This window comes from Brassica rapa, chromosome A06 (genome assembly GCF_000309985.2).
Source record: "Brassica rapa cultivar Chiifu-401-42 chromosome A06, CAAS_Brap_v3.01, whole genome shotgun sequence".
NCBI lineage: Eukaryota > Viridiplantae > Streptophyta > Magnoliopsida > Brassicales > Brassicaceae > Brassica > Brassica rapa.
In genome coordinates this window covers 572,824-598,097 of record NC_024800.2, presented here as the reverse complement: position 1 = coordinate 598,097, position 25,274 = coordinate 572,824, and the positions used below count along the sequence as shown (strand labels likewise).

The 25,274-nt window shown below is 35.3% G+C and overlaps 7 protein-coding genes and 1 long non-coding RNA gene across 9 annotated transcripts; 4 read left to right on the top strand and 4 right to left on the bottom strand.

Annotated features, from left to right (window-relative positions):
- The first annotated feature begins 109 nt into the window (after positions 1-109).
- LOC103871083 (trihelix transcription factor ASIL1) lies at positions 110-1,466 on the top strand. Its single transcript, XM_033273226.1, has one exon. The coding sequence runs from the start codon at positions 358-360 to the stop codon at positions 1,261-1,263; it is 906 nt and encodes a 301-aa protein (XP_033129117.1). The 5' UTR covers positions 110-357; the 3' UTR covers positions 1,264-1,466.
- A 62-nt stretch (positions 1,467-1,528) lies between these two features.
- Positions 1,529-3,045, top strand: LOC103871078 (dormancy-associated protein homolog 4). Its single transcript, XM_009149303.3, has 3 exons — positions 1,529-2,034; positions 2,450-2,543; positions 2,662-3,045. The coding sequence occupies exons 1-3, from the start codon at positions 1,779-1,781 to the stop codon at positions 2,687-2,689; spliced, it is 378 nt and encodes a 125-aa protein (XP_009147551.1). The 5' UTR covers positions 1,529-1,778; the 3' UTR covers positions 2,690-3,045.
- LOC103871079 (oligouridylate-binding protein 1A) lies at positions 2,942-6,059 on the bottom strand. Its single transcript, XM_009149304.3, has 11 exons — positions 5,719-6,059; positions 5,223-5,284; positions 5,041-5,143; positions 4,878-4,954; positions 4,735-4,796; positions 4,555-4,642; positions 4,383-4,458; positions 4,259-4,289; positions 3,777-3,985; positions 3,516-3,692; positions 2,942-3,436 (listed from the first exon to the last, which is right to left on the bottom strand). The coding sequence occupies exons 1-11, from the start codon at positions 5,842-5,844 to the stop codon at positions 3,182-3,184; spliced, it is 1,266 nt and encodes a 421-aa protein (XP_009147552.1). The 5' UTR covers positions 5,845-6,059; the 3' UTR covers positions 2,942-3,181.
- Positions 6,060-7,599: 1,540 nt separating this feature from the next.
- On the top strand, positions 7,600-12,253 carry LOC103871077. Its single transcript, XM_009149301.3, has 4 exons — positions 7,600-8,618; positions 8,924-9,049; positions 9,128-9,752; positions 11,221-12,253. Exon 3 carries the CDS (start codon positions 9,139-9,141, stop codon positions 9,577-9,579), a length of 441 nt encoding a protein of 146 aa, XP_009147549.1. The 5' UTR covers positions 7,600-8,618; positions 8,924-9,049; positions 9,128-9,138; the 3' UTR covers positions 9,580-9,752; positions 11,221-12,253.
- Positions 11,758-14,759, bottom strand: LOC103871076 (aldehyde dehydrogenase family 7 member A1). Of its 2 annotated transcripts, none has more exons than XR_004448536.1 (3): positions 13,390-14,749; positions 13,216-13,314; positions 11,758-13,142 (listed from the first exon to the last, which is right to left on the bottom strand). XR_004448536.1 is itself a non-coding variant. In XM_033273222.1 (3 exons), exons 1-3 carry the CDS (start codon positions 13,320-13,322, stop codon positions 12,893-12,895), a joined length of 252 nt encoding a protein of 83 aa, XP_033129113.1. In that variant the 5' UTR covers positions 13,323-14,759; the 3' UTR covers positions 11,758-12,892. The 2 variants fall into 2 exon arrangements, 1 of the variants encoding a protein (XP_033129113.1); XM_033273222.1 differs by having other exon boundaries at positions 11,758-12,927; positions 13,033-13,142; positions 13,216-14,759.
- Positions 14,760-15,527: 768 nt separating this feature from the next.
- On the bottom strand, positions 15,528-16,361 carry LOC117125892. The gene has a single exon (XM_033272770.1). The coding sequence runs from the start codon at positions 16,359-16,361 to the stop codon at positions 15,528-15,530; it is 834 nt and encodes a 277-aa protein (XP_033128661.1).
- Positions 16,362-17,034: 673 nt separating this feature from the next.
- LOC103871073 lies at positions 17,035-18,437 on the bottom strand. The gene is made up of 4 exons (XR_001959144.2): positions 18,080-18,437; positions 17,778-17,827; positions 17,352-17,641; positions 17,035-17,081 (listed from the first exon to the last, which is right to left on the bottom strand). It is a non-coding gene; the product is annotated as an uncharacterized LOC103871073 (long non-coding RNA).
- A 54-nt stretch (positions 18,438-18,491) lies between these two features.
- LOC103871072 lies at positions 18,492-23,731 on the top strand. Its single transcript, XM_033273220.1, has one exon. The coding sequence runs from the start codon at positions 19,900-19,902 to the stop codon at positions 20,455-20,457; it is 558 nt and encodes a 185-aa protein (XP_033129111.1). The 5' UTR covers positions 18,492-19,899; the 3' UTR covers positions 20,458-23,731.
- The last annotated feature ends 1,543 nt before the right edge of the window (positions 23,732-25,274 follow it).

Genomic DNA, 25,274 nt, shown 5'->3' with positions numbered 1-25,274 from the left:
TGATATGTGTATGCATAAAAAGACTCATCATCTTTGTATATATAGATTTTGCGTTTTAAAATATTTACCATTGTATTTCTGATATAATTCAATAAAATTCTTTTTTTTTTTTTGTCAACAAATTCAATAAAATTCTAGTTTGGGAAAAGTTAATGTTTCCATAAAACTCATGCGAATATTAACATTCACGTCTATATTATTATTATTTTCTGTTATTAAAGAAAAGAGTGATGGGCCTTTTCGTCAAATTAAAATCGGGTCTGAGAGATTACTCATCCGGCGATCTTATCCCTTCTTCGCCGGTGAGACCAAACTCAGATCTACCCAAAAAACTTCGAATTTCGCATCGATCTGACGATGATGGAGGAAGAAGACGAGACTCCGTCTCAACAATCTCCACGAGATTCCCTCTCACCAGCTCCGATTTTGCCTACAAGCAACGTCACGGTGGCCTCCGCAACGAAGCCCCCTCCCTCCTCCTCCTCTCAATCTCCGTTGGCTCTGGTAGTTCAGACTCCTTCCGTCAACAGAAACGGACGAATCGGCGGAGGCGGAGGAGGAGGGAGAGACGATTGCTGGAGCGAGGAAGCGACGAAGGTTCTAATCAACGCGTGGGGGGATCGATTCTCGGAGCCGGGGAAAGGAACGTTGAAGCAGCAGCAGTGGCACGAGGTGGCTGAGATCGTGAATTCGAGTGGCCAATGCAAGTACGCCAAAACAGACGTTCAGTGCAAGAACAGGATCGATACGGTTAAGAAGAAGTATAAGCAAGAGAAGGCCAAGAATGGGCCTAGCAAATGGGCCTTCTTCAAAAAGCTTGAGTCTTTGATCGGTGGTGGCGGCAAGGCTCATGTGGGAGGGCGTAGCTCGGGTCCAATGAGGTGGCATTTTAGGAAACGGAGTGCTTCCGAGTCTGAGTCTGAGTCTGAACCTGAGCGCTCAGCTGAGAGTCTCCCTCCACCGCAACCGTTGTTGCCGAAGCGGGTGAAGATGGGTGAGTCAGGAGTTGGAGATGTGGCGAAGGCGATACTTGGGTTCACTGAGGCGTACGAGAAGGCGGAAACTGCGAAGCTTAAGCTGATGATGGAGCTGGAGAAGGAGAGGATGAAGTTCGCTAAAGAGATGGAGTTGCAGAGGATGCAGTTCTTGAAAACTCAGATGGAGATAACGCGGAACAATCAAGAAGAGGAGAGGAGCAAGCGTGACGGTGATGATGATGATGATGATCGCAATGTCAAGAATAATGGCGATGTAAGTAGCTGACAATTGAACACAGATGTTTTATGCTAATTTGATATGATTTAAAAAAACTTATCTAGATTGCTGGCTTAGCGTTTGATGTTGTTGTTGTTGTACTTTGTGGGATATGTAAATGTAGGAGTTTATTGCAGGGGTTCGGAGAACTGTGATGACCATGTGTTATGTTATCTTGTCTGAAACAAGAGTAAGCTTAGATCAGTAACAAAGATTCAGATTTGTCTTAGTATAAACCTGAAATGAGACATAACTTACAGAATATTCACCATGTCTTTAAGTACATTGAGATTAGAGGAACGTTAGGAAGAAACTATTGATTAGTCAGCAGCATCATAACCCATAATTAAAACCTCCTTAATTAAGCTAGAGCTAATAATTAACCTCACTAAAAATATTCAATGCTTCTCTTTGTTCATGGCCTCTATAAAACCATTTTCCTCGCAGAAGAAATGAAAAAGGTTAGAGACAAAATAAAAACCCAAATAATTTCAAAATATTTGTTTAGATAATATTTTGATCGGATGGGGTTCTTACACAAGCTGTGGGATGACACGGTGGCCGGACCAACTCCGGAAAATGGTCTGGGGAAATTGAGAAAGCATGTTTCGTTAGCCACTGTCCAACCTCCTCCTCTCTCCACCGATCAAGTCACAAGAAGCATAGTCGTTACCAAGGGGAATAACAATGTTCGTGGGCTCCGGAAATTGAAGATGGGTCTGGGTCGTGCTCCGGATTCTCCGACCGGGTCAAGTAGCACGCCGGGATCGCCTCTAACCCGTATTTATTTCTCCTCCTTCCTTTAAAACTAGATTAATTACGGATACAATTAGGAACTAATCACACGGATCACATTTTATTAAAGTTATGATAAATTATCCATTTTAATTTTATAACATTCAATCATTGCATAGCACAACTATACGTTGCTACTTCCATTGAATGCTAATTATTAGAGATTAAATCATTATTAATATCAATGGTATGTTCAATGAAAAATTACTATAACATGTATATATATGTATATCAAAACTAAAGAAAATTCCTAAAATGTTAGTAAGCAAAATAAAATAAAATTGTAGCTTATCAAATATCACAATAGGTGATGATACCACAAAATTACAGTTACAGTATATCCTCGTATATTTAGTATCGCAATTAAAGGCCCCATGATTGATAAACGTATTATATGCAGCTGGAACACCATGTGATCACTTTGGACCATTCAGCGCAGATAAAATCCCATCCGCCGGTGAAGTTGATGCCTCAAGTCTCACTACTTATGAATGGTTAGTATTATACTATTATTACCTGCATCACTTGATTTCTTCATAGATTCACTTATATATGTAATAGCATAATTTGCATTATATATAACCCTTTATTTTTGTTTATACTAATATATAGGATTGTGATAAACGCATTGGACCGTTGAAAACGACGAGAAAGAGAGAAAATCTCTATGGGTTTTTGTTTGTAAATATTAATCACCTATGCATGTAATTATGTAAATATTTACTGATATGGTAACTGTTAAATAATGTCTATTTTTTAACAATGATTTAGTATTATATATAACAAAACATAAAATTATTACATAAAAGTCAAAAGACAAATACCTGGACCAAGTTTACCATTACAAAACTACAATACAAGACACTTACTACTCCCTCAGACAAACAACATGTCTAGTAGAACCCAAACCAAACTCCCTTTTATTTCAATTTTTATTGCTTGGCCTAACAAGCCAAGTAATAAGACTCATAGGTTACAAACCAAGAAGCATACATATAGAATCAACGACTTCAAATGAGAGAGACACACATACATATAAGACTCTGAACAAGGTCTAGAAAATGAAAACAAGAAAGTGATAAAATTAAGAAGAAAAGAAAAGGTATCTCAGCGCCAAGGCACCAAGAGTTTATTACTGATAGTACATGAGCTGCTGATGCGCCGCAGCTACATTCTGAAAACCACCATCGTACATAGCCGCACTTGCTCCAGATGCATTGACATGCCTTAGAGAATGCTGAGCCTGAGGATGCATCTTGGCCAAAGCCAGTTGCCTCTCATAGGCTAAGAGGTCCATTGGGGACAGACCAGGGACTGCCACTGGCGCTGGTGGTGGAAGCGGGTTTGAGGCTGTGCCTATTGGAGTTGGTTTGTTTCCCCATGAACACTGCATATTATATCATCACAGAAATGAGTTTAGGTGAAAACCGGCCAAACCAATTTACAAGCAAGGGGTTGGTTAGTACCTTTATCTGTCTGTTGAAGAGGAAAGGCTGAGAGTTGCCCATCTGAATAGCAAGCGCAGCCTCGTCATGAGTGTTGTATCTCACAAAACCAAAGCCTTTGTCTCGCTGGACACGGACCTCTTCAATCACTCCAGCGCCAAGTGTATGGAACAGGCGGTGTAGATCAAGCTGAGTTACCTGCAAAAAAATTGACAACTGTCACCACATGCCAAAAACAGGAGCTGTCTCTGTTTTCATATAGAGCAGTTTCTAAAAACTTACTTCTGGAGCGAGGTTTCCTACATACACAGTGGTGTACTGAGGATTGTTTTCAGGAGCTTCTTCGTTTGTGATTGAGATCTCTCTACCATCCTCTGAGCCGTTTGTGAGTTCAACGACACTTTTGCCATCAGAGCTATGTTTGTCCTCCCCAAAAGTAGCACCTTTGGTCGCCCAGTTGCATCTGATTTGTCTGCTACTTAACCATTTACCTGATAACAGATAAGAGAAACATAAGATTATACTACTGACAAAACTATACTAAAAAATAAAATAAATACTAAACACAAAGTCTAATCCGAAAATAAAATGTAAGTTCAACACTTCATCGCTGCTAAGCTAAGCTGCAAACACACAGAATAGCACCAGAGCTACCATTCTTTAGCCGTAACATGACACAGTACAAAGCATCCTTACAGTATAAGCATCATGAAATCAAATTTTACAAAAGGGAACAATAAAAAAGACCATATAATCGTTCTTACCATTCATTTCATTTATGGCATTTTGAGCATCCTGCACAGATTACAATTAACAATTTAAAATCAATGTAAAAACATGAATTGAGCTAAAGCAAACAATCACACATGATTTGAAGAATAACAGAACCTGCTGATTGCGGAAGGAAACAAACCCAAAGCCTCTTGAGCGTCCAGTTTTCTGGTCCCACATTACTCTTGCATCCCTACACAAGAATAAAGAACGACAAAGTCACAAAACAACAAGCTTAATCAACGAGTACAGTTTTGTAACCTGTACTGATATAAGAAAAAGAGCTTACGAGCAAGTGTTGAAGGCAGAGAAGCTCTCAAACAAAGCTGCATCAGTAACATCTGGACTGAGATCTCCAACAAAAATGTTGAAATGGCCTGCTTTCACAAACTCATTAGACTCTCTCAAAGAACAAGCAAACAAAAAATGCAATTCTTTATTGTAATCAATGCGCTTAATTAGAACTTACTTGATGTGTCTTCCCTTTGACCAGTAGCATACGCCCAGTTAACTTTGATAGGCTGTCCAAACCTGTGAACCCCAGTATTACAAATCTAGTAGAACGTATAAAACAGATTGAACATGAAGTATCTATCACCGTCGGATGCTTACAGATGCCTTCCGTTAAGAGACATGATAGCCAAACCAGCAGATCTTCGATCAAAGTAGTGAACAAATCCATATGATGACTGTGAAGCGTAAAACACAAAAAATTAAAAAGTTAGCACAAAATGAAGCAAAGGAGAAAGAAGGTGTGGTCTTGCGAAACTCTTACCTTATCCTTTCTGATGAGCTTACAGCTCTCAACAGGACCGGTGCTAGCAAAAATCTCTTGAAGAAGAACCTCAGTGACCTGCGTGTGAATGTTGCCAGCATACCTACAAACCCCCAAAACTCAGCATTTACTACAAGAAGAAAGTCAAAGAAAGAAAACAAATTTCAAACGAAAACACTCACACACTGCGGCAAGTAGTGGGATCAAAACCAGGAGGAAGGTTTCCACTTGGTAGAGGCTCCATCTGCACAAACAAACATATCCCAAAGCTCAAAAATCACACCTTTTCTACTCGTAATCAAATACCCATCACATTACAAAACATACCCATCAAATTACAGAACATACCCATCAAAATTAAACCAAATCACTAACTCCAAACATGATCAAAATCTTAAAAATCACAGCTTTTCTACTTGAAATCAAAGACCCATCAAAATTAAACCCAATCACTAGCTAGAAACCCTTACCCATGATCAAAATCAGAGCTTTTCTACTCGTAATCAAAGACCCATCAAATTACAGAAATGACCCATCAAAATTAAACCGAATCACTAGCTCGAGACCCTAACCCGTGATCGAAAGCTCGAAACTTTACATGGTAATAGAGAGAGAAAGGGGGAATCGGGAATTTACAGGAAACCCTAAATTGGAAAGAGGGAGGAATCAAAGAATAACCTGAGGAGGGGGAGGAGGAGCCATAAGGCTAGGATGATAGAGAGAGTGGTGTTGTTGCATCAACGCTTGCTGCATCATAGCTTGTTGTTGCTGTTGCTGCTGTTGTTTGAGCCTCGGATTCTGCATCTTTTTTGAGATGGAAAAATATCTGTTTTGTTTCCCGAGAAAAAGACCTCTTTCCCCTTTTTAGCTTAGGGTTCGAAATCAACTAAAACGAAGAGAGAAACCAAAAAAAACGAAAGGAAGAAAAAAAAGAAAAAAAAAGAAAAAAAGGAAAAAAAAAGAGAAATAAGAGAGGAGAGAGAAAACAGAAAGGAACGCTCTTTGTGAATGGATGGAGTAAAGAAAGGGTTGTACGAGACTAGTGACCATATATAGCAGTAGGACGATTTCTCTGTGACAGAGAGAGTGAATGCTAATCTCACGCGGCTGTTAGGATTTAGATTCCGTCACTGACCAATTATAAAATTTATTGGTTCTTCGCGGCCCAGCCCACGGCTCAGAGAGAGACTTACGTGACCGACAAATAATTAACAAGTGTTGATGATGGCCCAGCCCAAGTCCCAAGTCTTTATCCCAAGACCTTCCTTGGAGTATCACTGAAAAAATTATTGACCTTGACATTTTGAATTTCTTCTCATAATGAGCGTGGAGGCCTTCGGTGGATGTGTTGGTAATGGTAACCATGGATCAGACCACATATCAATCAAAGAGCCATCCCCAACTATGAATCTCATTCCTTTTACAATCAAGTTTCTTCCATGTAAAATTGATTTTCTGAAAAGCTTCCACATCCCGAAATCCAAGTCCACTTTTTTGGACTCTCTTCCAAACATACCAATGTAAGCCTTTCTTATCTCCATTTTCCCACTAAATCTAGCTAAGATTATGTTGATCTTTTCACACACTTCCTTTGACAATCTGAAGATATTCATAAGAGTAGATTGGCACGGCAAGGACCACAACTTTTAACAAGACTTATTTACCTCCATGTGATAGATGACGTTCAAGCTATTATGTTTGACCTTCATTTTATCAATAATGTACGCAAACATCTCACTCTTTTTGTGCCACATTGTTCTAGTAATCCAAGATATTTTCCTATTCTTCACTCATTATGAATGCCTAATATGTTCCTCATACTAGTTTTGGTTATTTTCCTTTTTGTGTTTTTAGTCAACAAAAAAAACATTTTTCAGATTTTTTTGGGAGTTTTCTTTCAATATACATTTCTCAACTTAGATGACTATAAACTTAAACATATATATGAATGTTTTCTTTAATGTTGGGCTCACTAAAACCATATATTATTCTTGAAGTATGTGGCAGTCACTCTTTTGTACGTGTGAGCAAATTTGTTGAATGTATTGTTTGTCTGTTACTCGATACTCAGTCCATTTGTTGATAAATGTTGGCTTATATTGCTTTTATTGTATGCTTATGACTCTTGTATATTTTTCTTCAGAAACCCGTCTAAATGCATCTTGATTACTTTATTCTTTAAGATCAACATGCAAAATGTCAACGACTTTAAGAGTCAGCTGAACAGATGAAACTTCTGGAAGAAAATTGTTGTCAAACGAATAAAAATCGACAGCGCAGCAATGTATTGGACGTTATTTTTGTCAGTAGACCAAGTACAATCGACGTCACAAAATAGAGATATTGTGATTTTACTTGCTGTTCAAAAGAAAAAACAGTGTGATCTTCTATCATAAGGTTTGCTGTTCTAACGCAACCCTAGCGTAAGCCTTCGTTCGTTACCCTTCTCCGGATGCATAATTGCCAACACAACAAACCAATTAAAAGATGATAAAATAGTTGACTAAAGTATACAATAATGGTAATATTCGACGAACCTTCTTTAGTTATCATCTTCAAGGCAAGCGATTTTAACCCGATCTAGTTAGAGTTATCTTGCACGCTTTCAACTCTTCTTCGTCCACGTGTGTGTCTCATCCATTCGTGCACTTCATAATTGTCCAGATTATCGAAGATCAAAAATACCATAATTGACACTTTTTGCCAAATAAAGCCTGCACGTTAAAATCATGATAGCTGTTTAAAAAAAAAAGAAATACATGTGTTCTTTTTCAAAAAACATGTGTTACTAAACTGGTACAATCAAAAATCTGTTTAACTTATACTTTTAAAATGATTTAAGTCTAATCCATATCATTTAGTTTGGAAATTAATTGCAATTTGATTTATAAAATTTCATATTTTTGTGTTTTATATGTGTAAACCTTAATTCAACTAATCCTAAGACAATATATATCGGTAATCTGATTCTGAATGTTACATTTTCTGATAAAGTTTAAGATAGGATATCATCTTCGTCTAATCATTAATTTAGTTTCTAGTAGAAACAAACCCATAATCGACAAATTTAATTAACTCTTGCTTAAGTTACTTAATGTTTGTGGTTTTTCACTTTAAAATCTTTGGGTATAAATTTGTTTACCAAAATAAAATCTTTTGGTATACATTTGTATATAAACTTTGAAAAGTTCAAATTCGCTGTTTTTATGCTTTTTTGTAAAGCAATGGCTTGATTAAAGAAGGTAGAAGGGTGTGTCTAGAGCTATGTAAAAAACTCAGTTATGGTAATATATATATTATTTCAATGAAAAAACTAATTCAAATAGTATTGGTGTGGCGGTATAAAAAGGATTTCAGTTTAACGTAACTTCATTGTCAATGTTTGCTAGAAAAACATAAAATCATGTTACAGCTATACATATTCACTAACCATTCAACCTAATGCGATTTATGTTTATCAGTCAAAACAAAATAAAATGCTCAGCTGGCAACTCCACAGAGTGACAACGATCAATTTTGCAGTTTTATCCGCATCAACATATGCCGACGTGGAACTATAAGGAAAAAATCAAAATTTCGTACTATTTCCTGCTCTTGATCATTTAAATGTTCTGTTTATGAAGAATGTGTGAAAGAGTCGCTGAAATTTTTTTATTTTATAAATCCTTATAAATAAACCTGCTTTCTCTATCTCCCTCATTCCACTAACGATCAAAGATCAAAAGTTTAAAGCAAAACTGCAAAAACAAAAGAAGGTTTTTCGACCAAAAAAAAACTGCAAGAAGTTACAAAAAAAAAAAAAATCTGATAGCTGAAATGAATTCTAGGTATTCCTGGGTTTGATCATTCTATTATTTATAAAATGATTTTCTTCTTCTTCAAGCTATTCAACGGCGAAGCGCAGGTAGCAGAGTGGGAGAAAGAGAGATAGTAAAATCATTTACACACATACACGTGTACTTACATACTTACTAGATTTATCACCACACGTTCAGATTCGGACCAAAAGGTTTGTGTTCTGTCTGAGAATCAGATTCCTCTCTGTTTTTTAATTCAAATAAAACTGATTCTTGTTATGTTTCTTTAGTATACAGAGATATGTCTGCGAGTTTTATGGCGATCGCGAAGTCGTCGGAGACAGAGTTCGTGAGTTGCGAATGTTGCGGTATGACGGAAGAGTACACGGCGGCGTATATGGAGAGCGTACGCGTTCTCTACGCCGGGAAACTGATCTGCGGGATCTGTTCCGAGGCGGTGAGTTACGAGATGTTCCGGAGACAGATCGGCGTCGACGAGGCTTTAGCGATTCACGTGAAGGTTTGCGGCGAGTTTTTGTCTTCTCCGTCTCCGACCGTCGATTTCATATCGGCGATCGGAGAGATGTTTAGGAGAAGATTGGTTCTGGGTTTGCCGAGGGTCGTGGCTTCAGCTTTGCCGTCGCCGAGGAGTGTTCCGGCTGTTGACGGTGGAGTGGTTTGTGCTGCGGCGGTGATTGGTGGAGCTGGGAGTTGCTTGCCTGCTTTGTCCGGTGGCGTGTAGATTCGAATATTCCGCGAAGAATCAAACTGAGAAGGAAGCGTGTGTGTGAAGGAAGATTAGGAATAAAATATATTATTAAAAATTAGAGAAAAGATGTTTAAAAGGAAAAAAAAAACGGGAAATAAAAAATGATGTAAATAGAATTGAAAATTAGGATATCGTTTTGTTGTAATCCTACTATATAAAAGGGACTAAATTCAAGGCTTTTGAGGCTATCCACCTCAGCCAAAATATTCTCATCCAAAAAGAATTAAAAATAAATATCATTTAGAAGATAATTAACTAATATAAAACTTTTGATATTTCTAAAAATTTCAAATTTGTAACTGCTAATTTATTAATAGAATCATATATCTATATTGAATTATGTTCTATTTTTAATCGTTACTTTAAGAGTAAATAAATTATTAATTTATAATATATATATAGTTTATAACTTTATATTGTAGTTATAAATAAAGAGAAAATAACCGGGAAAGGTGAAGAAGCTCATATAAAATTATGTAATTAAAATGGTAAAATGGTGAATATGATGAAGTGAATCTAAGAAAATTTGTTGTACAAATTATGGTGCTTTCTTCGTCCACTATAATGATTTAAAATAATATATATTCATATAAATAAGTCAATATTTGTTGTTTTTTTTTTTGTAAGATGTTAAGGTTATCATTTTCTGAAAGGTTACACTGATCCAAAGAGATTAGTTTGTGGAGCTAACCAAACGAGGATTATAGTGTTTACTTTGGAAAAAGTAATAGGTTGAACGATAGATGGCGTGCGTGTTTTTTCACATGGAAATCTGCACATATATTAAAATTGTAAGATTTGAATCATAGAGAAAATATAGTGTATATGACTGAAGTTGATTCATTCCGAAACTAAAGATTGCTAAAATTCTTATTTGTCAAAATGCATAGATGTGAATCTTATATGAATAGAGTTCTCAATTGCTTATAGCAGTGTAATAAATTCCGTGTGTAAAGGAAAAAAAATGTTATATAAGTGAAAACAAAAATTATGATTTTTTTCTTGTGCCTATAGGCTCTTCGCAATTTGAAGAAGAAAGAACATATTGTGTGAAAATCTTTGGCTCGGTCAAATTTTATCGAGTTGTTTATAAAACTGTTGTTATATGATTCATGTAAATTTTCAGTGTTGATTTAAAAGCCCAAGAAAACCCATCTATACTGACTTTTTGATTTTTTTCTGTGATTTAAATTTAAAAAAGATAAAACTTTCGATAAGTTATGTAAACTCAGAACAAGTATTTAACTTTAGAAAGCATTTACATGTTTCAAACTTATAATATATACATATATAATATTTAAAATTATGTATATAAAACCTGTATAAAATGTGCTTAAATATGTTTCTCTTCTTTAATGTGTTAATTGTACTATATATAACATTATTTTAAAATTTCAAAAAGTTTATGTCACATTCAAAAACTATCAATAAAAATATAATTCTCCATCTACAACCAGAAAAAAGAAAAACTATAAACATATAAATTTAAATTAAGAAAAACTAACATTGGAAAAACAAAAAATTAATGTAAAAGAAACAAACCGACAAATAATATTATAAATAAAATAAATTTATAAGACACAATCCGCGCGAAGCGCGGAAAAAATCTCTAGTATATTGTAACTATTTATGTGGCAATGTCAAGTGTTGATGTGAGTCCTTAACTAATGGAAGTTTTGGTGTGTGATAATAAGGACTGGTTGTTGGATTTTTTTTTACGATATGATTTTAAATTAATTTATCGTTAATTTTGGCCCAAATGTTCGTTTAAATAACCGAATGTTAAATAAGATATAATTGTCACCATGTTTATCTTGTGTTATGACAAAAAAAAACCATAATGTTGTTTTTAAAATGGTCAAAACATGATAATTTTTAATTTAATTACAGAACCAAGTAACAAATAATATGTGTAATGTGGAACTTGTTTTCTCATCTAGTCTAGTCTTCAGTAATCAATATTAATCGAAATTTAAATATTAGAGGAAGATTCTAGGTTCCACTAAGTGTTTTAAATTTCTCAAAATATAATTTGGCCGACTTCTACGAAAGAAAAACGTTGTATCACCACAAGGAATAATGCTTCGTAATATGCTCAGACAGCTATATTTAAATAAACTTATTATTATAGTATTTTTTTTTTTTTGTCAACCATTTCGTTTTATTAAACGAAAACCCATTACAAGTAGACAAACCATTCCCTTACAAAATTGAAATTAAGCCCAATATGAAGCCCAAGCTAAGAAGATAATATTAACTTAATGCAAGACACGTGTAGCATATGCAGGAACTTCGAATTTTCTGGAAACGGTGAGATTGATCCATGGTTCGCCGGCTACATGTCGGTACGAATCCACCGGTCTCTCTCTCCGGATAGTTTGTTCCACTTGCTTGCTTCTACAACTCTTGATCACCGTCAATCCCTGGAAGTTCTTCTTCAATTTACCAGAGGTGAACTTTGAGAGAAGCTTCAAGGAGATAGCAACAAATCCTTATCGGAACGTCTTTTACAGACTCCGCCTTATCTGAATCTGTGCTGAATCTTCCCACTGCTTCAACTATCATCTCTGTTCTTTATCAACAAGGAGACTTTGCTTGTGAGTCAGAGCAAAGATTGATTCCTATTTCAAAATAAAACAGAGCATAACCAGCAAATAGAATCAAAGCTTCCATGGTTGATCGGAATAGAAGTTCACAAAGAGAAGAGAAGCAGAAAAAAAACTATAATACAATCGCCAAAGCGAGCAAAAGATCCGCAACCGGAAAAAGAAAATCCGCTAACCGGAAAACTAAGTCGATCTAATGATCGAAGATATTATACAACAAAAAGAGATGGTAACCGGCGACTAAAGTCACCGGCCACCAGAACGGTGGTCTTGTTTAAACGAAACTGATGAGAGAAGTTTGGTTTATTAAAGGTGGGAAGAATAACTCTATTATTATAGTATTGACAAAGAAATAAATCTTTCACTTGGGTAGTTATTGTTTATTATGTACACAAAGAGGTCTACAAACAGAAATTTGTATACACATCTACAAAGAATCAGCATCTTAAGATTGGTGTGAGATTGAAACAAGACGTATTGTTTGTCCATGCCATATTCCTTGTTCCAAAGAAGCCAATTCTATGTTGTTGGCCTATGGGTTATTATAACCAAAGGATTATAATAAGTTTGTCAATTGTTGGGCAGTGAGAAGTGTTATGAGCAACCTGCTTGAAACTCGGACGTCCGCTAAAAATCTTGGCTACCTTTGCCGTTGATCAAGAACGGACAGCAATCTGATGTCATCTATCTCTATCAATTCCTTGCGCTAGAGGTACTGTCAAAAGATAAACCGGTTTAACCAATCAAAAAACTTAAACCGGAAAATCTATTAAATCAAAACAGAGAGAGAGAAATCGTTATTGCTTCCAAGAGTCACTACCAGTTTCACGACCACCACCAGTCGCTTTCTCACCTCCAAAATCACCTCCTATCTCAGCTCCATTCGTCGGTATGTTCACATTCACTATCCCACAATCACTTCCCATTGGTCTAGAGAGTTGTCAAAGCCTAGTTTCAGTAGACTGGAGTGCAAAAGATTGTGGCTTTTCAAAAGAGCACCTACCCTATCCACTTAAAGATGTTTTTAGGTTTACGTGTGAATATGGAGCTGCTTAGACCTTGAGGAATCGAGTTGTTTATCGCTACTTGCTTCTTCAAATGACTGTCCATATCCACAATAAGATTTTTACTTGTATATAAAGTCTATTACTCTTATATGATTCTAAAGACTTTTTACCTTAAACCTTAGAGCATATAGAACCGGAGCAAACAGCTCTTCTTTAACAAGAACAGCATCTGATGATATCTCAAGTATCGTAGGCTCCACAAAGTTTCCTTCACCTTCTATTGCTTTACCGCCGGTTAGTACTTTACCACCCTGTGAATGCAAAAGGGTTAGCTGAAAGTTGAAAATGTTTAAAGAACTCTTTGGACTTGAGGTACTTGCCTGGGATTTGATGACTTCGATTCCTTTCTTAAAGTTCTTCCTCGATTCAGGAGTATGTAATGGTCCTAACAACGTCCCTTTTTGAAGAGGATCACCGATCTTGACTTGTTTGTATGAAGTAAGGAGTTGCTCAAGTACTTTGTCATACACACTCACATGCAAAAGGCTTAAGACAATAAAGAAAAAAACACTTTTAAACCATTCAGCAAAAGGAACAGTAGAGGATCAGATTCTTTAGTACCAGCCTACGGCAAGTTGTGCAACGTTGGCCGGCGTTTCTGATGGAGTAACCGATAATGCGAAGGTAACGTTGAATTTTAAAAATGCCTGACTTAGCCTTTTTAGTTTATTGAATTCTTAGAGAATGCCCAAAAATAAAAATTCAAGAATTATTTAACGCAACACTCTAAATTTTCTAAATCAATAATTAAAAGTTGTATCTCTCACAAACCCGATAAAAAACTATATATAATGAATAAGGTCCTAGTCGGCTATGAAGTATAACCAAAATCTACGTGCAAAAGGAAAAACCAACTAACATAGAAAAGGAAACTAGAAAACCAAAGCTTAATGATATGCGCTACATCAGGTTCCTACATCAGGTTCCAACAGCATCAAAAAGAACAGAACGAGCAGTTACTGTATATCAGCATCGTCCATGACTATGATTGCATTGTTCCCACTCAACTCTAGCAATGTTTTGCCAGATCTACCACTTACTTGTTGTACCATCAAACCCACATATGCATAATTTAAAAATATACAGATATAAGACAAGAAGTATCTCAGTGTGTTTTGTTGTAGACTTGTAGTAGAATAAAGTACTTGGAGCTACCAGTAAAGGGAACTAGAGGAATGCTACTGATAATGAATCTGGGCCGTTTTGGTTGATATCGATCGTGGATTGACAAATGTATTTATGCACTCATAAACTATAGAATACGGGCCTTAGTCTTAATGGGTCGGCTTTATCCACTCAATAGTGTAAACCCACTTGTTTCGTTATCTGTCACCTCTACGGCGTCACGGGGTAGTGCGATATACTGTATCTAGAAAATATTTGTTTTATCTGATTTTCAACCGTCATGCAACGTAACTCAGAAGTCGATATCATTTTCTTGGTGACTGTCCACAAACTACAGTTTTACAAATATATTACAAGACATAAATAACATTTACATAATTAAATAATGTGGCCCTGTTCGTTTGTCAGTCGCTAGCGGCAGCGATCAGCGGCAGCGACTAGCTGCAGTGATTAAATATCGCTGTTGTTGTTCGTTTCAGTATCGCTGACATAGCGATAGTCGCTGCGATAGTCGCTCGATTGTTCGGTTAGTAATCGCTGCCGCTAGCGACTGATCTGCTGCTAAGTTGTTTGTTATGCTATCTCTATGACTGAACGTTAAATAAAATTACTTTAAACTTATAAATGACACAAAAATATAAATGCAACCTCAAATGAAATATTATAGTTTCATAAAGACAAAGTCTAAAGTAAATATAAAACTTAAATAAAGCATTACAAAAGATTTTCTAGTATGGCAAACGACCTCCTCTACCCATCTCATTTGTAATGTAGTCACGTACACCTTCCACAGCTCTATCACCTGTTGGTTCATAAGGAGTATATCCACCATGAGCATGATCATCATCATCACTACTATCATCAGGTGATTCATCTTCATCATCATCACCATCACCATGAGAAGTATCACCGTCAACATTATCACTATGAGCATGATATTCTTCTATTCTCTCCCAATGAACAAAATCAAAATCCTCTCGATGTGAATCACGTATGAAATTATGTAGTGCCATGGTTGCAACAACAAGCTTCATCCACTTAGTCAAACCATATTTTGGATGCTTTCGATCTAGTATTCTCCACTTTGCTTTCCATACTCCAAAGGTCCGTTCAATCACTGTTCTTAAACCAGAATGCTTCCGATTAAACAATTCTCTAGTGTTTGTTGGCGGCCCTCCTCTGTTAAAGTGATCAAGATGATATCGAACTTGACGATGCGGACCAAGATAACCTGTCCTGGTGGGATATCCAGAATCAACCAATTTCCATTAGGAGGATGTGGAAAATTAGGCTCTTCTTTTGCGCAATAAGTCAACACTTTGGTATCATGTGCTCGACCTGGTACACCAACATATGCATATATGAACTTCATATTGAAGTTGCATATAGCAAGGACATTCATTGTCGGTTCTTGCTTTCTACCTCTGTATGCTTCTCCATTGTGACTTGGAGGACGAACTGAGATGTGAGTTCCATCAAGTGCTCCAATGCAGTCTTTAAAATATGGATAATAACGGTCATCATTCCTCAAGATAGGGTTTACCCTTGCGAATTCTCCTTCTTCTGGCTTAAGCGTATCAGCTGCAAACTTGAGAAGATCACTCAAAACTTCATCAAGTTTTCTTTGTATTGTATCCAGTGACCTTTGATATCTGTCTGCAAGAACCCGCTTAGTTTTATCTTGACCAACCGCTTCAAGAAACATTGCAACACTTTCCTCCAAGTAGACATTATCAGTTTCTCGTAATCCATACCTTGTAGAGAGCATCCTACATAAATCTTCAAATGTCCTTTGATTCATTCGCAGAATATCATAACATTGCTGATCTGATCCATGCATCAGTTGTTGAACATGACGCCATCCCGCACCTCTATCAGTCCTTTGAATCACTCTTTGAGTATTCGGCAAATCACGTTCATCATCATCATCATCATCATCATCATCATTCAACCACATCCATCTAATCATCTACAAAACCAAAATAATAATCCAAAAATTAATAAGCTGATCTTTTCATAATAATAATAATCCAAAATTCAAAGTAACCAAAAGCCATGTCAGCCATCAATAACAAAAAGTCGTAAACAAACAAAACATTAACCAAAAGCCATCAATAAGAAGAGTCGTAAACAAACATCAATCGTCAAGTTTAATGCCCATCCTATGTTCTAAAATGGTAATCTTATCTTCAGCACTAGAAAATGCAAGAAACCCTTGTCTATTTGCTGGATCAGCTAGCAAATGATCAACTGCAGCCAGATGAAACTTAGACCATTTTTTTACTCCAGGCAAATCATTGAGGATCTCCACACAACGCTCTCCGCTACGTAAGTTCTCACGCTCCATCAGTAAGATCATTTTCCCCATCAGTTGATTCTTCTCATCAAAAATTACATTACGTCTAGCAGCATTTTCAGTACTCGGATCAACTTCCTTCCTCTTCCTTTTTGATCTTGAACCTCCATTTTTGTTTTGAGTATCCCCAACTGGTGGTGGCATATCTGTACAGTCGTCTTCCTCATCATTGTTTCCACTCACTCTGGAATCTAGGCTAGCTTCTCCTTGCTGAGCACTCCACCCTTCTGCCCCAGTGACAGTAATGGCACCAAACTCTTCCTCAAAAAGATCAATATTAGGAACATGCTTGTTTTTGTATTTCCTAGCTCCAGGCCATTCCTGTAAGATTGAAAAAAAAATCACTGATTAATAATCTCTTACGTAGCATGAATCATGTTCCTCAACCACCGCTTGATTATAAAAATATTATCAGAGCACTAAACGGCATAAAGTGGATGGTGGGTCAGAGCACAAATCATCACATGGTCAATTCAAATGATACTAAAACAATACACATGTCTAAACAATGTAAAACATTATGCTTTTAACCATAACAAATACTACAATGGAAAAGAAAATAGTTTAAAAACAAAAACGTACAAAAGTTACCTTTATGCGTTCTTGCCACCAATCATCAGACATGTTTATTCTTCCCATATCATCATAGCCCATTCCAGTTCTGTTATGAATCAGCTTCTTAACGCTTACGTAAACCCTTCTACAAGTATCATACTTGTTCTTAAATCTGTCCCATATATGCTTCTCTCCGTATTTCTCTTCAAATGTCTTCACAATGAACTCCTTTGCAGTTTGATTCAATCCATTCCTTGTTTTGTTTCCCTTTTTTTCTCTTCCAAGAACAGTTGAAAAAAGAAACGACATTCCTCATCGGTCCAGTTCTAATTTAATAAATCAGCCATGAAATCATAAGACCAACCAAACCAAGCAAGACAAATTCAGCCATGAAATAAAAAACCGACCAAACCAAGCAGCACAAATTCAGCCAAAGAATAATTAACAAAAAAAAAGACTTACGTCATTAGTCAACTTTGACATCCTTGTTTAAGAGTGATTCCTCCTAAAACCTGGAAAGGATACAAGAAGGAGCAACAATAAACATCAAAAACAATGCGTTATGTATTCATTCACGGAAACTCAACACTAGCACAAACATACTCATATATGAATTCAGAACCATAATATCACAAACAGACACAACAAGTATGAGGTAAACTAAACTTGAAACAGACCCATGACCACCAACCAAATTGAAATCACAAATAGCCAAGAATACAACAGATCCATAAGCACCAAAAAGAGCAAAACGAAAGAGCTACCGTAAGAGAGAAAACCGACAAGCTTGGCCGCGGCTCGAAGCTCCTTGGCCGCGAGAGAGAATCGAAGTGGAGTACTGAGAAACCCAACAAGCTTGGCCACGAGAGAGAATCAAAGTGGAGGATTGAGAATCGTTATAGCTTGACGGCGACAAGAGAATTATAAAAAATATTACGTTTAGGTTTAGATTCATTAGTAGTTTCATTTAAAAACCAAGGGTAACATTGTCATTTAATGGGTTCATTATTAAAATAATAAAACAAACGCTGGAAAAAATAGCGATTGAAAATCTTTGTCGCTGCCGCTAGCGATTAGCCGCCGCGTTTGATCGCTCGTACAGCGATAGGTAAACGAACAAGAGATTAGCCGCTGCCGCTGATCGCTGCCGCTAGCGACTGACAAACGAACAGGGCCTGTATTAATCAGCATGTAACATATTATATTATCTCGCATTTAATTGAATAGATAACAAAATGGGTCAATAGAGCTATGTAAGTATGGGAGACAAATGCGTAAAGTTAGTGATGATGTCGTAGAAACTTATTTACATTATCTCTCCCTTGCGCATGAAGTAAACAAATTACGTCATACCTTATGTCACTGAACCCTCTTGCGCATGAAATAAACTATAATATTTAAGAATTTTGATGCCATATAACACCGTCTCGTACCATTACATATAGATATAGTGTACAATGACTATATAATATGGTCTGAATATGCTCAACTAAGGCCACGACATCCAAGAACATGTTATATATTATTGATATGTTCACGCAAAATGACAACTCTGACATTCATATGGGTTGTGTTTTATTATTTTTGGGTATATATATAACTTTCTGTGGTTACCAGTAATAACTTATTACTGCTCACATTGATCTTGGGTTTATATACGTGTTCATGACAATTATTTTTGAGGGAAATCGTCAGATCTAAAAAAAATTATATAGTACGCTGAATAATAATATTCTCTTTAATTTGGGATTTATAATTGTATTCGAAGTTTAGCATATATATCAGGCAAAGTTTTCATTCAGTCTAGTTAAACGCGCATAGTCTGACAAGCGATTGATAACCATATATACATTACCATATATAAAAAGAATTATCCGCCATATTAGTTCAAGTTATGTGGACCAAAATGGAAAATATTATCGACTTAATTAACATAATTAGGTTAAAGACAAATTCTGAGACTCTCAGTCAATCATTGAACTTTTCTCCATATCATAACAATATATTAACAATGTTTCATTATTTATTATATATGATGTTTCAGAGAAAAGCAAAAATATTAAGAAAATATAATTTCTCTTATAAAAATTCTCAAAAATATAAATTAAAAATAATACAACAAATAAGAAAAGAATATGTATAATTTAATTGATTAAACAGTATTCAGTAAATTTAAAATTGACACAGAAATATCAAAACATCATATATTTTGAAACAATAAATTTTTTAAAATATTATATATTATGATATGGAAGGAGTATTCATATTGAAACATACAGAAGGAGAAGAAACCAGGTATAGACCTAAAGTGTTTTAAACAAGAAATATTGTTTGATTGATTCATAAAGAGAAGACATGAAAACAAGTTCATGCGCTCTACATGAGCTCTATAAACTAAACCCTCTCTCGTTACAATTTATTGAGAACAAAAAATACATAAAATCTGCTGCACATAAATTAATTTAGAATCTGAAGCAAGAATATGAGTTTGATGTGTGGTCCAGTTGAGTTTTATGTCAATATGAATATATAGGCCATATACCCTTTAAAAAAACTGTATATACTAATTAACAAACCCATTAAAATGGTATTGTATCATTCAGACAATGAAAATAGTATTTTACATAAAATGTCACATGTCACATGCAAGGTCATTGACCCCAAAACTAAAATGTTTGTGTATATAATGTCTCTATATATTAGTTTCTCAATGTGCCTCTCTAAATATAATCTCTCTCTCTCCCTCTCTCCTTCTCTCACTAACCAAATGGATCCTCGAATCGCCGCAACATCCGTGTTCCGGTGGTCTCGGAGTCGCCGGAAGATTCATATCCGCCGTAGAAAGTCACAGGTAGTGCGTCTTGGCGGGAATCACAACGTGGTGCCACGTGGCGGATTCTCGTTGAAGAAGATGGTGAGGAAGATGAAGCTGAGATGGTTGAGATTACACTACGTGAGACTGGTGAAGAAGATCAACGGGTTTTATCGTAATTTGGTGAAAGAGTTCTTAGACGCAGGAGCTGAGCTTGAAGCGATTCAGAAGCGAATGGCGGTTGAAGCGGGTTCGTTTGCGGTTCCGGGTTTCGGTCTATCTTTCGCCTCTATGTCAGTTCATGACCGAGCAAGGCATTTTCTTGTATAGTAATAATATTAATAATCACATTCATAAGCTTTTGTTAATTACCTTTATTGTTGTTGTAATTGTATCTTATAAACTCTATATTATTTTTCACTGTGATTTCGTATTTCGTGGAATCATGAGACCGCTGGGATGTGACATTGGAATTAGTAGCATATATGGTTTTAAAACTATATAGTTAATATCCAGACGCAAAAACTATACCATACGTAGGTGAAGAAAGATAATGATTAGGTGAGAGATAATAAAACATTGCTGGTTACAATTACAAAAGATATTTTCTACTTTCTAGTATTAATATTTTGATAAAACAATAGAATGAAAAAGATTACAAGTTACAAACATACGCATATATGCCTATACGATCTTAAAAAAAATGTGTGTGCGTAGTAACGTGATTAGGAGATACTCCTGTCTTTTTAAGGGATTGAGTTAAGATGAATGCCTTGCTGGAAATGCAGTTAGGCATTGAGCTGAATAAAATACTAGTACTAACTATCATTATTATTATTCAGATCTTTATCAATACTGTACACTCATTACATGACAAACTCGCCGATTCCCGATATAATTTAGAAATATTTAATCAGATTTTGGAAGATTGCTTTACAGGAATCTCTATGCTTAAGCAACCAACAATAATTTACAAAGTTAAAGTTTCCATACATCACACAAACTTTCTGGGAGCAGAAACATCAATTTAAAATAAATACATTAAATAGTTATCTTTTATTTTGTGTTTTCTAATAAATAAATAATGTTAGGTTGATTTTTTTTCTGTTTATATATCATGTGTAAAATAGTAAAAAGAAAAAGAATCTCTAAGCGTAAGCAACAAAGTATGTACTCATAAAGTAAATTAATATTTAGTCAGTAACAGTTTCAATAGATGATATATAAGAATATATGTGTTGTTGATATTAATATCCTTGTAATGAAAGTGTTTTGAAAAGACTATTTGACAAATTGTAGTTCTGTCATGGATCTTATAAAATCTGCTAGATTAATAATATCAACATATCAGTAGTACGCAACGGGCGTTAACCATATCAGTAGACATGATAGTCTCTGATCATAAATCCATTAAAGGCGCGGAAATATTTCACCTGATTGTAAGAGATATTCGAACGTTGATTTGATTCAACGGTATTACTTGACGGTAAGATTTACCTGTCGTATCCTAAGATATTAACAATATAATAGAGTTAAATTCAATGATACTCTATTTTATAATGAAAAATAAACAGAAAATAAAATATTAGCATTTTTATTCTAAATTCTATTTTATTGAAAATAGAGTGAGATTGAAGATACTATAACACAAGTTGTACGATCCTCTTTGTTCTCCATCTTCACCATAAAGAAGATAGTTTCTTAGAGATAGTGAAATAAACATTTTATCAATTCTTTAATTTAGCATGGATTAAAAAAACTTCCAGAAAAAAAACTTTCTTGAATTTAGCATAGACTTTGCATTTTGACAACGTCCAACAACTTCGAAAGCTTCATCACATGGAGGATTGGTATATGCTGATTGAGATTGCTGCTGGCCGTTGCATAACATTGGTGGTTCAAGGGTTTAAGAATGTATTGGTTGTACTCAAATGAATGAATAAACATAAAATTATGAGATTTAAGTATACTCACGGTTTCGCATGTACGTTACCTATTACGTGGTTGCGTAAAGGAGGAGGTTAAAGTTCAAAGTGTCCTGGGATGGGTGGTGGTTCAAGTTTGCACTCTGACTCTAATTAATCACTTTTGCTTCTAACGTAATCACCTCTAACTATTTCTTTTATTATGAGAACAATCCCTCCCTTTACACATTTTCACGAAATGATACACTTCTTTTTTCATTTAATCAAAACTATATTTGAAGAAGAGATCCGATACTCGTCGGCTTCTTATTTACACGTGTACATATGAACTCATGAATGGAATATCACATGTGTGCAATAAGAATACAACTTTTTTTTTTTTTGACTTTTTGTGTTTCTTAATTGATGTATTTACCAAAGTTTTGTTTTGTTTTCGACCGAAAGTCAAATACAAAAAAACAGGTGTTGATATTGTTGAGTCGCGACCGTAAGCAATATATACGATTAGACGGCGATGCGTTTAATCACAAGATTCAGGCACGGCCGTTGATTTATGTAGTAGGTAAACCATTCCCACAAGTCACGGAGGCTGAGCCCGACCGTGAATGATGACCTGGCACGAAACTGTAAGCTTGGCCGCCAAACGTGACACGTGTCTTCTTTAGGGCATCTCCAACTCCACTCTATTTTTCACTCTAAAATAGAATTTAGAGTAAAAATGCTCCAATGGTACTCTATTTTCCACTCTATAATAGAGTAAAAAATGGGTTTACTCTATATATAGAGTAAGTTGTTTTTTGTTTGTTCATCACTCTATTTTTCACTCTAAAATAGAGTACCATTAGAATATATCACAACTCTATTATAGAGTCACTCTATTTTAGAGTAAAAAATAGAGTGAACCATTGGAGATGGTCTTAGCTCCGTCCCATTAACTCGACGTGGTAATTGTGTTTGTTGCAGACTTGCAGTGATAGTTCTTCTACGAGGGTTCGTCGGTGTCCTTATCAAAATGTGAAAATTACTTGTTAAAAAACTGTAGTATTTGTGAAGCAATAAAAATTGGCACCTAGAAGCTGAATAAAACGTATTTGAAATTTCCATATTGTCCTTATCTAACATCATTTGCGATATGTTCTTGTCAAGATTTCAAATTTTCAATATGTTACTTTTGATAAACTTCTTATTTGCTCAATATAATCTTTGATATTGTAAGATATACCCTTTTGTCTAAGGGAATACAAAATCGAATATGTAGCTGTCAGCTTCTAAAATTATGGAAATGCAATTTTAAACAAGAAACACATAGTTCCAGAGTAAAACAACTAAACCCAACGAACACAACCAGAACCAAGACCAAATAAACTACCATGAAAGATGGAAAGTAAGTGAAATTTTCAAAAAGAAAACGAAGAAAATGGAGGAAATAAGTAAAGAGTAAAAAATAACGTAAAAACATAAACCTAAAGACAGTTTACAAAAAAAAAAACAACCTAAAGACACTGATTAATACAAATCAAAGGCCCAAACGGGAATCAAATTTCATATACTCTTAGTTTTTATCTGATAATTAACTTTGCAATTTTACATCTCCACCAAAAATAAGCTTTATAAGCACATATATACTAAACCAATTAAAGAAAAAATAAGCTTTATAAGCACATATAAGATAAAAATAAGCTTTATAAGCACATATAAGATAAAATATAATTAAGTTTCATATAGATTCAACAAACAAAAAATGGTCAACGTAAATGAGCCATAATCCAAACAAACGATTTAAAACACACATAAAAGATGATTGATCGCAAAAATATATTGAAATATTAGTTACAATATGAATTTTCATTCATTGATATTTAAGTATTAAAATATTTTTCCTTTTAGTTTTGTGGTTAAATTTTAATAAACTTGGTAACTCCAGTTTCAAAGAGTTGGTTATTCAAATTTCTCCATCTCTCTATATGTTGCTTTACAAACAAATGCCAAAACATGTTATTTTGATATTTCCTTTTATCAACGAACGTATTAAGGGTTTGTATTATCGTTTCCCTAAACGAGAAAGAAAAAAAAGGAAAAAAAGAGATTCCTCATCCATATAAACCAAATAGATTCATTGAATCAAAAAATTCTCAACCAGACAAAAAAAACACTTAGAATCCCCACGGTGGATCCCACGTCCGACCAGTTGCCGATTTTTATAACAAATCATAGATTTTTATTTAGGCTCATTTGGCTCAATATACATAGCAAGTTTCGAAATTGCATGACTGAGCTTATTTTTTAATAATTGGAGAACTTGTAGCTCTAGCAAGGTGGAATGACTGATTTGGCCTCTAAACCATAAGTCTTATCCTATTCCCAAAAAACCTGCAACCGGTTATACTTGGATTATATTTAAATGTTATTTTCTGTTTTCTGAATGAAAGAAACATGGTTTTGTATTTCATAATTAAACCGAAAGGTGGAAAACCAAATTGTATTCCGTTTGCGTAATATAGTTTCCCACTTTGTTGCTATCTACAAATAGTTTCCGCATAGTTAGTAGTTAGCATCCATCTGGTGATCCTCATTTTCTGGATCTAGAGTTGTCAGACGGGTTGACCTGCGTCCACCTGGACAGTCCCGCAGCGGGTCCATCCGCTCACCAGACCGTGCGGGTTTGTCCGCGGCCGGTTGCGGCCTGGATCCTCTTGTCCAAGCCCACCCCGATAAATTCACCTTGTTTGCGGGTCGATCCACGGGTTACCTGCACAAACATAATGGAATTTGCATTTTTAACTTACACTTTATTCTTCAAGGCTCGAGAGATACACACAAACATTAAGCAACATACCATTAATCAGACAACACAATTTAGTTTTGAACTTACACACAAGTATTGTTTTAGTTGATTTCTATTAGTGACAACACAATTAGTGAAAGTTTTAGTTGGTTGCTTTCTATGTTGAAAGCATTAGCATCTGTTTATAATATAGTTGCAGTATACCAAAGTTTAAAAAAGTTGCAGTATACCAAAGATTAACAATTCTTTAGCCAAAAACATAGAACATCGTATATACTTTGTTATCAGTCCATATTTCATACAACAAAAACTTCACAAGCAGACAAAATTCTTACCAGAATTAAGCTTATTCTTATTATGACGTGAGAATAAGTTTAAGCAAAGGTAGGAAGCAAATGACCACTGAAGCTTTCAAGTTTCAAGACTAGAAAGTCTTG